Raw genomic sequence first — 13,892 nt, forward strand, 5'->3', positions numbered from 1 at the left:
ACATGGGGACACTTCTTCAACTTTCTGCACAAAGCCACTGTCCCCAAACTGGCAGAACTGCATCTGTGAACCCACTGCCATGACACACACTTTGAGCCAGTCTGCTGAAACACGGGCAGGCGGCCACATGGCCTAGACACATTACCGACTGGCATACAGATGTGCCAGACTCACCAAGCGGGGCGTGTCAGGACACTATCACATGCGTGTGAATCAGGAGGTGACCCACCCACATTGTTTCCAGAAATGCAGGTCCGCACAGTAATGCACGTGCCAGACATACACCCACATACGTACACAATCACACACACAGTTGCCACGCAGAAGACCGCTCAACCGACCTGCCCACAGGAGCAGAGCCTCAGCACAAGCAAGGGCTCAGGTCATATCAAACAGACACAGCATCAATGGAATGGGACATTTAATTGTCTCTAGGGTGCTCCCAGGACGGGGAATGCGGGGCCTTTGGCAGAGCCCTGGCTAATGGAACCAACAAAGGCACCCATCAGCCAGTGCCAGGCAGGGTGGCAGCCTCAGGGCCTGGCTGAGGACAGCCAGCACCTGGGCTGTTGCTTAAGACAATTTCTGAAACTAGTGGGTAAGGAATGTTGCCTTTGAACAGAGGAGAGGGCAGGAGAAGGGGCTTGGGTTGCGGGGGGTGGGGGGGAGCGATTCCAAGGTCAGAAGGTTAGGAATAACAGGGAGTTGGTCCTAAGGTCCTTCATGGCCGGGCGGTGGCTGGGGGAAATGTGGTGGCGGAGTCCAGTGGGCTCAAGCCAGCTTCAGGAACTCCTGCAGTGTGTTTTGTTCCACAGCCTCCACGAAGAGCTCATAGTCCTAGGGGAGGGGAGGGGAGAGATGGTCACCTGAGTGTGGTGTTTTGTCTCAGGTCTGACTCTGACTTCTGACTCAGGAGAAGTCCTCCTACACTTCCCCACTCCCAACCCCCAGGGCCCATACCCCACAGTACTGGTCCCCGTTGACAATCTGGGGTGGGGTGGCCTTGGGGTTGCCTGCCAAGGTTCGCATCTCATCCCGCAGGGCGTTGTCCTGGGAGATGTCCACTAGCTGGTACTGGATGCGCTTCCCATCCAGGATGCGGGTCACCTCGTTCTGCTGGGACTTGATCTGGGGGTAGAGGGCGGGCAGGGGTTAGTGAGCAGGCTGGAGGATGCATGGGGGAACCCTGGGCAGAAAGAAAGGGGCTGTGGCCAGTAGTTTTTGTCTCCCTCCACACCCTGGGCCAGCGTTCTGGCCACTAGGGAGTTAGAAGGATGAGTCAGACTTGCAGTGGTGCAGGATGAGAGGGACCACCATGCGGAGGGGACTCAGAACGAAGAAGGGAACTGGGATAAAGTTTGGGGGTGGGGGGAGAACCAGGAGCTCAGCGAGGGGAAGGCAGGGCAGGCTTCGGTGGAAGCTGGTAAAGGGCCACCCCCGCCCAGGTACACACAAAGTGGAGGAGAGGAAGGGCACAATCAAGACCAGCTCGGAGTGGTAGTGGGGTTGCAGAGAGTGCGTGCCTGAGCGACGGGATGGGCGTGGGCAGCTTGTGCTGGGGCTGCGAAGGATCCAGGATGCCCAAAGGAGGGGTTTGAGCCTCGGAGCCCACCTTGGGACCCGACCCGGGAGGCCAAGCCCCGCATCTCGTCGCCCTTCCCACCCCACCTCCGTCCCGCCCCCGCCCTTGGGGTGGTGGGGGTGGGTCTCGGGCGCCGGGCCGTAGCGCCCAGACACCGCCGCCCGCACTCTCACCCCACCCCAGCGCGGCCCGGGTGTGCACTCACTTCACGGGAGCCGGTGACCGACGTGCTGTAGACGCGCAGGCCGCTCATGCTGTGGCTGGACGGGCGAGCCGACAGGCGGACGGACGGCTGTAGCGGCAGCTGCACGGCCTGGAGACGCCGCCGCCGCGCTCGGGAGCGGTTTCCTTCCTGCTCAGCCCGCGAGTCACCGCTCTCGGGACCAATGGGCGGCGCGAGCAGGCGTGCGGCCGGGGCGGAGCCTGCGCGACCCCGCCCTGCGCACCGCTGGCCCCCCTCCCCTCCCCCCTCAGTGGCGGGGCGCGCAGAGGACCCCAGCGCCGCGCGAAGCCGCCCTCTTCGGCCCTTCCCAGATCTGGGGCTCAGTGTGAGGCGGGGGAGGGGCCAGGGTGGCCGGAAAGGCCAGGGAGAGCAGGGGTGACGGTGTGGCAAAGGCCGCCTCCTCAGCCTCCCCGGGGTTTGCTGCACCCAACTACCCACCCCTCGTGCCACGATAGCGCAGCGCAGCTCTGAGCTTTGAAGGCTTTGGCTGTTTTGAAACCTACAGTTCGCTGGCTAGGGAACCTCACTCCAAGGGACCCCTTTCTACAGCCCCCCACGTGACCCTCACATTTGGCTAACCCCTTGCCACACCAAAGCAGGGACAGCCCCTGCCCCCAAAAGTTCCTCTCCACTAAGGCAGGTTGAGACAAGGAAGGGCGGTGGCCAGAGACAGGGCCACACCCTCAAGGCACCAGATGCAGACCAAGGTAAGAGGCTGCTAGCTCTAGAAAGGGTGGAGGCAGAGCCTGGCCCACCCTTGTTAAAGATCCACACACAGTGTTAGGGTGGCTCTAGCTCAACCTCAATCCCAGATGGCATTCTAAAGCTGCTCCTGCTCCCAGAAAAAATCTAGGGGGTTCAGAGGCAGCGGACTCTAACAACCAGCCCAAATTTGGAGGCGTGGCTGGCTGTCTGGGGTTGGACATGACTCCCCTCACAAGTTCTCCCCAGGTCCAGGGTAGAATTGCAGCCCAGGAAGAGAACCCCAGCTCCCTAAGGCAAATAGGCCCTGCTTGGCTCCTGAGAAGCCACTTCCTCACAGCAACCTAGAGGCAGCTACTTCCTCTCAGAAGATTACTGAAACTCTTTCCAATGAGACTTGCTCAATGACTCAGGGCAGCTTCACCCAATAGAAAGTGGTGTGGGAAGAGATACTTGTCCCCACAGAGAACAGAGGAGCAGAAGTGGTAGAAATACAGACGTGAGGCTGGACCTGCCAAAGGTCCCTCCTTGCTGCCATCTGGGGAACTTGGCTAAACACCCAGGCTTTGGCTCCAACAAGCCAAAATGAAGGGTGGAGTAAGGGATGGTGCTGATGGTGATGGAAAACTGAGGAGTTTGTTAAATATTTTATTTTGTAATCAAAATAGGCAATACAAACCAGTTGACATAACAAGGATTCATATAAATAACTGCTTATAAACTTTGAGGAAAAATACCCGTGAGCATGGTGGCTGGGCTCCCAACACAGGGTGGAGACCAACCAGGCAGCTCTGCTTTTAGGAGGCAGGAAGGAGCCCAGAGGCTGAGGGGATGGCTGGGTGGGGCTGTTCTGAATGGAAGGGATACATCACTCCATAAATAAGACACAAAATTGTAAAAACACTTAAGGAGTCTCATTCAGACCCAAGAGTGAGGTTCAGGATACTTTTCTGACGGCTCAAAACTTACCAACAAACTCATAGTGGCTGGCTCCTGAACTGCTCAGTGCTCCTGCATACCCTTACAAGGCCCTGGCTTGGCCTCGCTCCAGATCTAGTGGAGGCCTGGGGCCAGCCCAACAACCAGATACAAACAATTGTGTTTGAGATGCTCCCTAAATGAGGAGGCAAGAGAAACCAGAAAGCATAGGATCCAAAGGCCCCAAACAAAACCCAGCAAATAAGGAAAGCTATACCTTAGAGCCAAACTATACTGAGTACTCTGAACTCTCAAAAAGCCCCAGAGCAAGAAAGGGAAAGGACCTGCCCCCAAACAAAAGAGAGGCACAGTCAGGGCTGGATGCCATCCCTTAGCCCCAGGAGGAGGAGGTGAGCAGCCTGGCAGTTGCCCTGTGGTATTCTAGGGGAAAATCCTACCCAAATCCAGAAACATAAAGAGGAGTTTACAAGTACCTCAGGACTGGCCTGAGAACAAAAGAGAAGGGAGCTGTGCTAATCATGTGGCCAGGGCCCCAAGGGACAGGGCAGCTGGAGAGTGGAGCATCCTGTAAAATGGCATGACAGCACAGATGAGGGAGGCTTGGATATAATCCTTAGGCCAATTCTAGTGGGTACTTTGCTAATAAACAGATCACCCTGAGGCGTCTGTGAGAACAAGAGCCCTGAGAAAGCAGCAGTGGGACCAGGCCTAAGAATACCCAAGAAAGCCAGCTCAGATCCCAGGCAGGCTGGCCTATTGGCCTGAGAATTCTCACATGGCCATCGTGTCTGGTACTCAGCCTTTCCAGGCCCTTCTACTGAACTCTGGGCATCAGCACGACCAAGGTATGGAGTGGGAATGAATGTGGATCCAACCAAGAGGATGGAAAAGGGAACTGAGCAGCCTGTTTACCTCTGACATCAGCCTGGGGCTGGAACAATCTGTGAGGACTTATCAGTCAACCTGCAGAAGTTAATTAGTAACTCACCCTCAAAGGGTAAATCAGGATGACAGGACAAATGCAATCCAACAAGGCAAAACCAGTGTGGGACAGGGCAGGCACAGTTCCTTAATCAGCCCTTGGCCCCAGATGCAGGTTCTTAACCCCCTCCACCCCTTCTCTCTGGGAATAGCAGCAGACAGGAGGCAAGAGATTGTCAGGGCAGGACCTGCCAGACTGGGCACTCAGCAGAGCAGATCTTCCCTGGGGGAACAGAGCATGTGCCACCCCTGGCATTCCTCACTGTGTGACACAGTTTTCTCCCATATCTTGGGCATATCTGTCTGACATGGTGGTCCTTAAGTCCTCGATGTCACGGCGCAGCTGTTGAACCTCTTCTAGTTTCCTCTTGATCACATCCGGCTTTTGCAAATCCAGCTGAGTCCCCGGGTGCTGTGTAGCTGAGTAGGAGAGCATTTCGAGAGCATGTTAGTGAGTCAGTTAGGAGATGCTTTCATGTGGAGGGGGCAGGATGGATAAGTAGCTCTTTAAGGCCCATGATCTGGGGACATGGCACGTTGCTTTGTTTGTTTAAGTAGGCTCCATGCCCAGCATGGAGCCCAATGCAGAGCTTGAATGCATGACCCTGACTGAGATCAAGACCTGAGCTGAAAACTTGCTGCCTCAGGACCATTTTCTGTTCGTCCTGCATTCAGGTACCCATAAGGATGCCTGTTTCCAAAGCAGATTTACTGTCTACTTTGCTAAACACATAAACTCCCAGGGGGGCAGTGACCAGGCCTACAAAGCCTTGTTCACACATTACCGTAAGGATGGGAAAGTTGGGTGGGGGTGACAAGAGAATGAGAACCACTCTCTCCTGGGTCCCAGACGGCCTGAGAACTCACAGTGAATGCCCAGGAGCAGGGAGAGATTGGGGTCATGGCCCTGGGCCCTCTGGGTCACAATGCTACAGACAGCCTGCAGATCTTGAAGGCAACTGGCCAACTCCTGGTGCAGCTCAAATGCCAGCTGGGCTGTGTCTGGTGAAGACGGGGACCCTGGTTGGGCCTGGCGCAGGTGTTCCTGGAGTGTCAGATTCTTCTCAATCAGGTCCTGGTTCTGCACTGAAAGCTGAGCAGACAGATGGGCAAACACATTAACCCAGGCCCAGGGAAGGGCAGAATATCTGTACCTGTGTGTGGATATATATGAGTCATAGGTGATATCAAACCCCCACCCCCGCCGCCGCCACCCTTACCACCAGGCTTAGTACTCCCCCCCCCTGTCAATATTGGGCCTAAATTCTCCTACAGGTAGATCGGGCCTGTAGGGTTCCAGCACTGGAGAGGAAACTACTACCCAGCAGACTCTGAGTCATCAGCCTGCAGGTTTCTGTTCAGGAACCAGAGATGATACTCCCGCCCCTCGGAACTCTATCTGAAGCCAGTCCCTCGGCCAACTCTGTTAACCAGGCTATTAGAGAAGGCTTAACGTGAACTGTGAAATCTGAGGAGACACTGGTTTCAATCTCTCCCTGCCACCCTGACGAAAGTGGCCACCAGCCAGCCTGATCAGAGCGTGTGAGAGGAATAAAGGGGGCAAGAAAGACAGTGCACAATACAGCTAGCGGCCGGCCACTGGGTTCGGGGGCTGGAGAACTAGGAACCTGGAGAACACAGTGCTAGAAAGTGTCCTGCCTGTCTTTTCACACCTTCACCTCAGTGGTGTCAGGCTTCTCCTACAAAGACCGGCTACTCAGGTATGTCTGTGTCTCCTTCCCTCCCTCTCCCTGAACAGCTTAACCCATTCTCCCCTTCCTACCTCGATTCCGATTTAAAGATGGAATACAGTTGCTTCTCCAGTCCCAGCCCTTCACCTACACTGGGCCATGTGACAATCCCAGCTCTGAGAGACTCCTTCCTAGGTCAGTGAACTTGGTCACCCCTTGCTGACAGCTCTGTTTATTACATGAGGACCACCAAGCTCTCAAGTCTTCTTGAATCCTTCCTCCCCAGCCCCACAAACCTGTGGCTACAGGAAGACAAAGGGAAAGAGACTGACTTCTAACATCCCAAAAGCATTCCTGGGTAATTATGGCCACTCTAAGATGGGCTTAGGACCTTTAATATAAAGGATGGTGCAATGTCCCTTCCCATTCTTCTGCCAAAAAAGCTCAGCAGGGATGTCTCAAACAAGAGGGCTCTTGTGGCAGTAGGGATGGGGAGGGTTCACAGAACAATCAGGTTTGTGGAGGCAGTACTGAGAAGCCCAGCTGATGCCGCTCACCTCCTTCACGGCTGTACGCAGCTGCTGCAGAGCTGTCTCCCTCCGCTGGGCCTCCTCTTTCAGGGCCTGGCTTGTTCCTTCTTCCTGAGCCACTTCTTGCTCTAGGCTCTGAATGGTATGATTACACATGAGTAACAAATCTGGTTCAGACTGCATCACCTCTGGCCTGGACTACATAATAAAGCCCCACCCCACCACACACTGCTAAGAGATTATCTTAGGACAGCCCTGATCTGCTACTTCCCTTTGAAACCCTCCTATAAGTCACTGACCACGTACCCACTAGAGGCCAGCTTCTCAGCAGGGCATTTCAGGCCAGTTTGGCCCTTACCTACTTTTCTAGCCATATCTCTTTTTATCTTCCACACAGCCTCCACTCCAGTCACACCAAATGACTGAACAGCCCTCATTCCCAAAGGCTCCAGCTCCAATGCTGTTGCGTACTCTCCTTCCCCTGTGCCCAGGCTACTCTTCTGCTCTGCCCGTCACCCAGGAATTCTTCAAGGCCCACCTGAGCCTTCCTCAATCTGCAAATCAGATCCTATTAATCGTACTCTCGCCCTGCTACTCATACTTCCGTCACGGTTCATGAGTACATTTGTTGGCTGTGCACATGACTCCCCCCTCCATTAACTTTCTTGAGGGCAGGGAATGTCCACTCAGTTGAGTTCAGTATTTACTGAGCACTTACTGTGACAGACACTGAGGATACGGACAATACCAAACAATACCTGTCTTTGAGGAGCTCAAAGCCCTTGAGGATACTGTATATTAAATGCTTCTGAGGGAGGGGAAAAGAAGTGTGTGTGTGTGTGTGTGTGTGTGTGTGTGTGTGTGTGTGTGTGTGTGTGTGTGTGTGTGTGTGTGTGTGTGTGTGTGTGTAGAGACGGTCAGGGGGAGAGAGGGAGAGAGAGAGAGAGAGTGTGTGGGTGTGTGTGTAGGGATGGTCAGGAAGAGGGGGGAGTTTTTTATGTTTGCTATTTTTTGCCTCTCATTCTATTCATTCCAATCCCTCCCCCCAAATTTGAAACTTATTTGAATCAAGTATTTAAAAATTTTCTGAATTTTCCATTTTGTATTAATAAAAAAATGTAACTTCCAAAAGAGAACATCTCATCACCATGAAATACCCTAGGCGACCATTGTGAATCTACCCAATTCCAGCAAATTCACCTGATACTTTAATTTGCCTCAGGAGTTTCATCATGGGTAAATGTACCACTTAAATGTTGGACTTTTTCAACCTCTGTGGAACCTCTGGGTTCCAGGAAATGTATCTGAGATCGATTAAAAACTCTACCAAGAATCTGGGATTTTAAATGGGTATAAACAACTCACTAGGCTTGACTCTCCTTACAGGACTTGAAATAGGGGACCCAGACAGACACAGCCTGACCCACATGATAGGGCAAAGGCAGAACTGCAGCTTTGAGCTGTTCTCAGAGTGAGTGCATTTCACTTGTTTTGGTGTGAAAACTCTTTTAGAGTCCAAAGAGAACCTGAGTGAACCTGCTTTGCTTAGGATTTCTTGGAGAACCCAATTAAGGACCCCCCCCCCACACACACACATACACACACGCTCTGGCCCAAAATAGAAACCAGGAGTCATCTTTAATTTTTCCTTATTCTTCAACTCCCTACATCTTGTCAGTCACTGATTCCTCTCAATTTTACCTCCTAAAATTCACTTAAATCTGTTCCCTCACGTCTCCTCCTTGCTATGCTGCCTTATGCCAGGTTCCTTCATCATCTCTCACCAGGATTTCTGCAGTAGTCCACCAGCCTCCAGCCTCGCCTCTCTCCAAATGCCACTCTTCTTTCCACACTCAAGCCTGAGTTGCAGACCTAACCACATCACTCCCAATTAAATTCTATAGTAGATTCCCATGGGTGGCTCAGTCAGTTAAGCATCTGGCTCTGGATTTCAGCTCAGGGCATTGATCTCAGGGTCCTGGGATTGAGCCCCACATCAGGCTCCACACTCAGTGGCGAGGTCTGCTTGAGATTCTCTCTCTCCCTCTCCCTCTGCCCCTCCCCCTGTGAGTGCTTTCTCTCCAAAATAAATCTTTATAGCAGATTCCCATCCCCTAGCAGAATAAAAGCAAACTCCGTTCGAATTAGCCCAGTTTCCATGCACCACCTTACTTCGACAACATCAGACTGCTTGCAGCTCTGTGTGCAAACTCTGCTGTCATGCCTCCATGTTCCTGCCAGTGCTATTCCTTCTATCTGGAATTCCAAAAGCAACCTATCCAGCTCTTCTTTGCCTGGCTAACTCTTCCTCCTCCTTCCAGGCTCATGATCTCCAGAAACCCTTCCTTAACCTCCCCTGCTCTGACTCTTCTATGCTCCCCCAAAGTAACACGGACATTGCTCTCACAATACTGTGCTGAAACTCCTTCCCAGTAAGATTGTAAGCGAAAAGCATTGATTGCATCTCATTCTTGCTATACTCCCAACAACTGAGCAAATCGTATGACACAGAATAGAGTTGGCTGAATTCTAGAGATTCCATCAAGTCCTGCCTACCATGTCACAAGGACACCCGCTCACCTGTACTTGTGAACGCAGCTGATCCATCTTCTGCTGTTGCTTCTCCACAATCTGAAAGGCAAAGTTATCAAGGAAGGCTGTAAGCACAGGCTGACAGTGAGGTCAGAGGGCAAGAAGCTGCACAAGGATCTGTGGTCTGGCTATTGGACCCACTGGCTATAGCCAATCCACAGTGAAAGCAATTAGCTCCGCTTACAGAAATATAACCCAGACCCCCTATCCCAGCTAACTACCTGCACACTTCTGTGTTCTACTGACAAAGAGGTTTAAACAGGAATGTAGTGTGGACTTATGACCACTACTGGGGGGACCCACCCTGATGACTGTGGGCCAGTGGAATAAACTTTATACATAACCAGTTTACATTTTAGTTCTTTAGTAAATGACATGACTAAAAATTCAGTTTAATGAAGTCTATCCTATCCAGGGCTGTGGTGGATGCTATTATTTATAGCTTTGGTCACACTGTCTAAGGAGAGAACCTGAACATGCCCAGTTTTCTGTCCTTTGAGACCTCAGGTATTCTCTGAACCATTTCTGGGTCTTCTGTTTTGCTGACTTGCCATCAGTCTCACCAACAGGTTTGGAGACTTTCTTCTCTACTGAATTAGGGCCACCCCACTGGTTAGAACTCTACCCTGTGTAAGAGGTCTGTATGGGGTCTAAGCCATGAATGAAGTGCACCAAGCTTCAGTGCACCATTTTGGAACACCTAGTTTGGATGTTCAGAAGCATATCCTCCCCTAACTCTGCGTGCCTGTCATAAGGATAAATATCTAAAATGCAAACATTATGCAGTGGTGACTTCTCAGAAAAGGGAGGAAGGTTCTAGGTAACAGACCTTAGGTAGCCTAGGGCCAGAAATTCATGGTTCCTTCTCAGTACACAATCTTTTCTTTCCTCTCAGCCTGCCCTCTATTACAGCCTGGACACTCTCAGTCACCTTTCGGAGGGAATCACATTCTTTCTGCCAGGACTCCATTTCCACTTTTGGACCTTCTCCCTGTTGGGCTGGATCTTCTCCACTGGCCTCCTCCACACACTGCTTATCTTGCAGGCTGAAAAACAGTGGCCTCTTCAAGAATTTTGCAGTCAGACAGATGTGGATTTGACTCCTGGTTCTATTATTTACTGTATATTTTGGGGTAAGACACTTCAGGCGCTTCCAAGCCATAGCTGGGGATAATGTTAGGTCTGTTGTAACATAGGGTGTGCCACACACAGGCTGCCTAGTGTTAGTTCCCTTCCCTAGAGGCCAGCATCTATCTAATGTGCCACCAATTTTCTACCTGCCCAAAGCTCTTTTATATTTGTTTTGATATTTAAAAATAAACATTCATCACAGGTATTTAGATTAGAAAAGTCATACATGTATACTGCAGAAATTTTGGAAAATACAAAAAAAAGCTTTTTTCTTGGCACACAAAGTCTGGGGCAGAGTCAACTTTGACCCCAATCTCTCTTCTGACTCCAACTACTGGTCTCCTCCAATGGATCCCCACAATCACTTTCATCATGGTTCATCTGCTGAGATAAACAACAGGGTCACTGTGGTTGAATATGGGATGAGAAATCCAATCCAACCCATTAGAAACTGGATTTGGTTCAAGAGGCTGTTGAAACACAGCCATCACATTTTCAGAAACTGCAATTAATATGGAAGAGGCTCTCAAGACACTCTGAGAGTACACTATGGCATCCTGCTTTGTTCTTAGAACCTGTTGTGACCACCGAGAACAATCCCTACGGCTGAAGAGAAATAGATGTTCCTGGTAGCCTTGAGCTTACAAGGTTCAAAATGTAGATAACCCCCTTCCTCCCCAGTCCTTAACACCAAGATATGCTTTTGCAAATATACAGATAACTAATTTCCCAGTTTATAAAGTGGCTCCCTTCATTCAACACATACATACTCAGGGATTATTATCCAGTATTATCATGCCAGGCACTGAGTTGGACCGTCCAAAGGATAAAATAACAAGCCCCCACTGCACCACTACACCATCCACTCTCCATCTCAAAGGCCTATTCCTTACCCATAAGCAGCTTTCCTATTACTCACATCCCAAAGAAATGATGCTCAGAAAAGTAAAGTGATTTGCCCAAAGACACACAGGTAGTGAATGGGGCACACTTAGCTCTCTACGCCTTTCCTCAATCACACTGGGGTATTTACCTATGTCTAGTGGAGAATTCTGCTCCTTTCTGTCTCAGGCTTTCCAGTTGAACTTCCTTCTCTCTGCAGGCTGCCTGGGTCTCCTCCAGCAAACTCTCCAGCTCAGTCACTCTCTCCTGCAGCTCTGTACTCTTCAACTCAGAATCCTTAAGCTGAGAGACAGGATCCCATGCTTAGGTCAACAAGCCAAGGAAGACTGAGTATCTCAAAAACTTTGCAGTCCAGTTGCAAAGTTGAAAGATTTGAGTCTGGACATGACTCCTTTGGGTTTTTCCTTTCGGGAAACCAGAGTGTAACCGCTTACAGCAGAGGCTGAGAAAATGCCCCTGCTTGGTTACTCTCTGCTTGCCCCAGGTACGCCCAGACATTGCTGCTACCTGCTGGCTCTGCTTCTGATGGTCTTCCAGGGTGGGCAGGTCAGCCAAGTAGCGCTCCAAGGTCTCAATACGCTGCTGCTTCTCCCGGTTCTGTTCTGATTCCTTCTGACATTTCTTTTTCAAATTATTGATATGCTTATCACGACCCTTTACCTAGGGAAAGAAGTGTCAAGAATCTGTCTCCACTGACTCCTCTAGGACCTTGAACAACACATTTTTTCTGAAGTGACCATTGTCTCTGCCCTTAGGGCTGTAAATGTTGTTCTACTGCAATGAAGGCAGGAAGGTGATCAAATTTTGCCATTTAAGATTAGGGCATAAACTGCAGAGTTAACACACCTGAATTTTCCAATCAAGGGTAGGGAAGAAGGGCTCCTTGGGCAATTTTTAAAAACTGGTAGCACTTCTATATACAGGCATACCTGGGTGACACTGCAGGTTTGGTTCCAGACTACTGCAATAAAGCAAGTATCACAATAAAGCAGGTCAAATGAATTTTTTGGTGTCCCAGTGCAGGTAAAAGTTATGTTTATACTATACTGTAGTCTATAAAGTGTGTGATAGCATTATAGCTAAAAAACAATGTACATGTCTTTTTTTTTTTTAAGCTTTTATTTATTTGTCAGAGAGAGAGCGCACAAGCAGGGGGAGTGGCAGGCAGAGCAGGCAGAGGGAGAAGTAGGCTCCCCACAGAGAAAGGAGCCCAACGCAGGACTCAATCCCAGGAGCCTGGGATCATGACCCAAGCTGAAGGCAAGCACTTAACTGACTGAGCCACCCAGGTAGTCCCAACAATGTACATGTCTTAATTAAAAAAATATTTTATTGCTGGGGTGCCTGGGTGGCACAGCTGGGTTAAGTATCAAACTCTTAGTTTGGGCTCAGGTTATGATCTCAGGGCCATGAGATCGAGCCCCGAATTGGGCTCCACACTCAACATGGAGTCTGCTTAAGATGCTCTCTCCTTCTCCCCTCCCCGACTCTCTCTAAAAAATAAATCTGGAAAAAAAAAACTTTATTGCTAAAACATACTAATCATCATCTGAGCTTTCAATAAGTTTTTCTTTTTTTAAGATTTTATTTATTTATTTGAGAGAGAGAGAATGAGAGATAGAGGGTCAGAGGGAGAAGCAGACTCCCTGCCGAGCAGGGAGCCAGCCCGATGTGGGACTCGATCCCGGGACTCCAGGATCATGACCTGAGCCAAAGGCAGTCACTTAACCAACTGAGCCACCCAGGCGCCCGAGCTTTCAGTAAGTCTTAATCACTGATCACAGATCACTATAACAAACATAATAATAATAATCAGAAAGTTTGAAATATTGCAAAAATCACCAAACTATGACAGAGATATGAAGTGAGCAAATGCTGTTGGAAAAACGCCACCAACAGACTTGTTCTAGGTAGGGTTGCCAAAAACCTTCAATCTGTAAAAAATGGCAGTATCTGAGAAACACAATAAAGTGAAGCACAATAAAACAAGGTATGCCTGTTAAAAAGAATTTGTCTGGTTTTTGTCCTGGGTTCCTGGTCTGGGAGAAAACTTCTAAACTCTTAGAATTTCCCAAATAATGGTAGTGTCTTTGTTATTCATAGTGGTCTGGTCTATCCCGGTGAGACAATGCATTCTTCCCTAAACACCACACGTGATTTAAAGTTAAGCAATCATCTGGAAGGGTTAATGAGACTCTAAACTTCTTGAGAGAAGGAGCTGTGTCCATTTTACTCATTATCGTAGCCCCAATATGATGTGCCAAACATCGTGCTTGGCACAGTGTGGGCACCAACCAAGATTTGCTGAATGGAGGCTTTCTTCACCATTATGGTTTTTTCTTTGGCTTATGAAAAAAGGATGCTGAAGGAAGCAAGAGAAAGCAGAGAAAAAGGCAGATCTACTGATGTCAAAAGGAAACAGACCTAATTTAATCCAAAGACAAGAAAGTACTTAAGAGTGGATACCTGAAAATCAGCCAAAGGCTTTATTCCTGGTATAACCTGTACACTTTCAAGTTCTAAACCAGTGATTCTCACATTTTAATGTGCCTCAGACTCAGCTGAGAAGCTTACTGAAACTGCTGATATCTCTTGAGTCTGGAATCTCCCTCATCTGA

General features: G+C 49.8%; 2 protein-coding genes across 3 annotated transcripts in view; both read right to left on the reverse strand.

Annotated features, from left to right (window-relative positions):
* Positions 1–404: 404 nt before the first annotated feature.
* SH3BGRL3 (SH3 domain binding glutamate rich protein like 3) lies at positions 405–1,945 on the reverse strand. Its single transcript, XM_028113966.2, has 3 exons — positions 1,788–1,945; positions 961–1,128; positions 405–837 (listed from the first exon to the last, which is right to left on the reverse strand). The coding sequence occupies exons 1-3, from the start codon at positions 1,833–1,835 to the stop codon at positions 772–774; spliced, it is 282 nt and encodes a 93-aa protein (XP_027969767.1). The 5' UTR covers positions 1,836–1,945; the 3' UTR covers positions 405–771.
* A 1,192-nt stretch (positions 1,946–3,137) lies between these two features.
* The window catches only part of CEP85 (centrosomal protein 85), a 33,091-nt gene continuing 22,336 nt past the window's right edge, over positions 3,138–13,892 (reverse strand). For both annotated transcript variants that reach the window (XM_028113998.1, XM_028113996.1), the window contains 7 exons: positions 11,782–11,934; positions 11,405–11,556; positions 10,172–10,286; positions 9,229–9,279; positions 6,676–6,783; positions 5,295–5,520; positions 3,138–4,847 (listed from right to left, as the gene is read on the reverse strand). In XM_028113998.1, the coding sequence (XP_027969799.1) occupies positions 4,687–4,847; positions 5,295–5,520; positions 6,676–6,783; positions 9,229–9,279; positions 10,172–10,286; positions 11,405–11,556; positions 11,782–11,934 (966 nt within the window). In that variant the 3' untranslated portion in view covers positions 3,138–4,686. The remainder of the gene's footprint in view (positions 4,848–5,294; positions 5,521–6,675; positions 6,784–9,228; positions 9,280–10,171; positions 10,287–11,404; positions 11,557–11,781; positions 11,935–13,892) is intronic.

The sequence above is a fragment of the Eumetopias jubatus genome, unplaced genomic scaffold (assembly GCF_037043125.1).
Source record: "Eumetopias jubatus isolate StellerSeaLion01/CBP00866 unplaced genomic scaffold, mEumJub1_p1.0 scaffold_4, whole genome shotgun sequence".
Taxonomy (NCBI): Eukaryota; Metazoa; Chordata; class Mammalia; order Carnivora; family Otariidae; genus Eumetopias; species Eumetopias jubatus.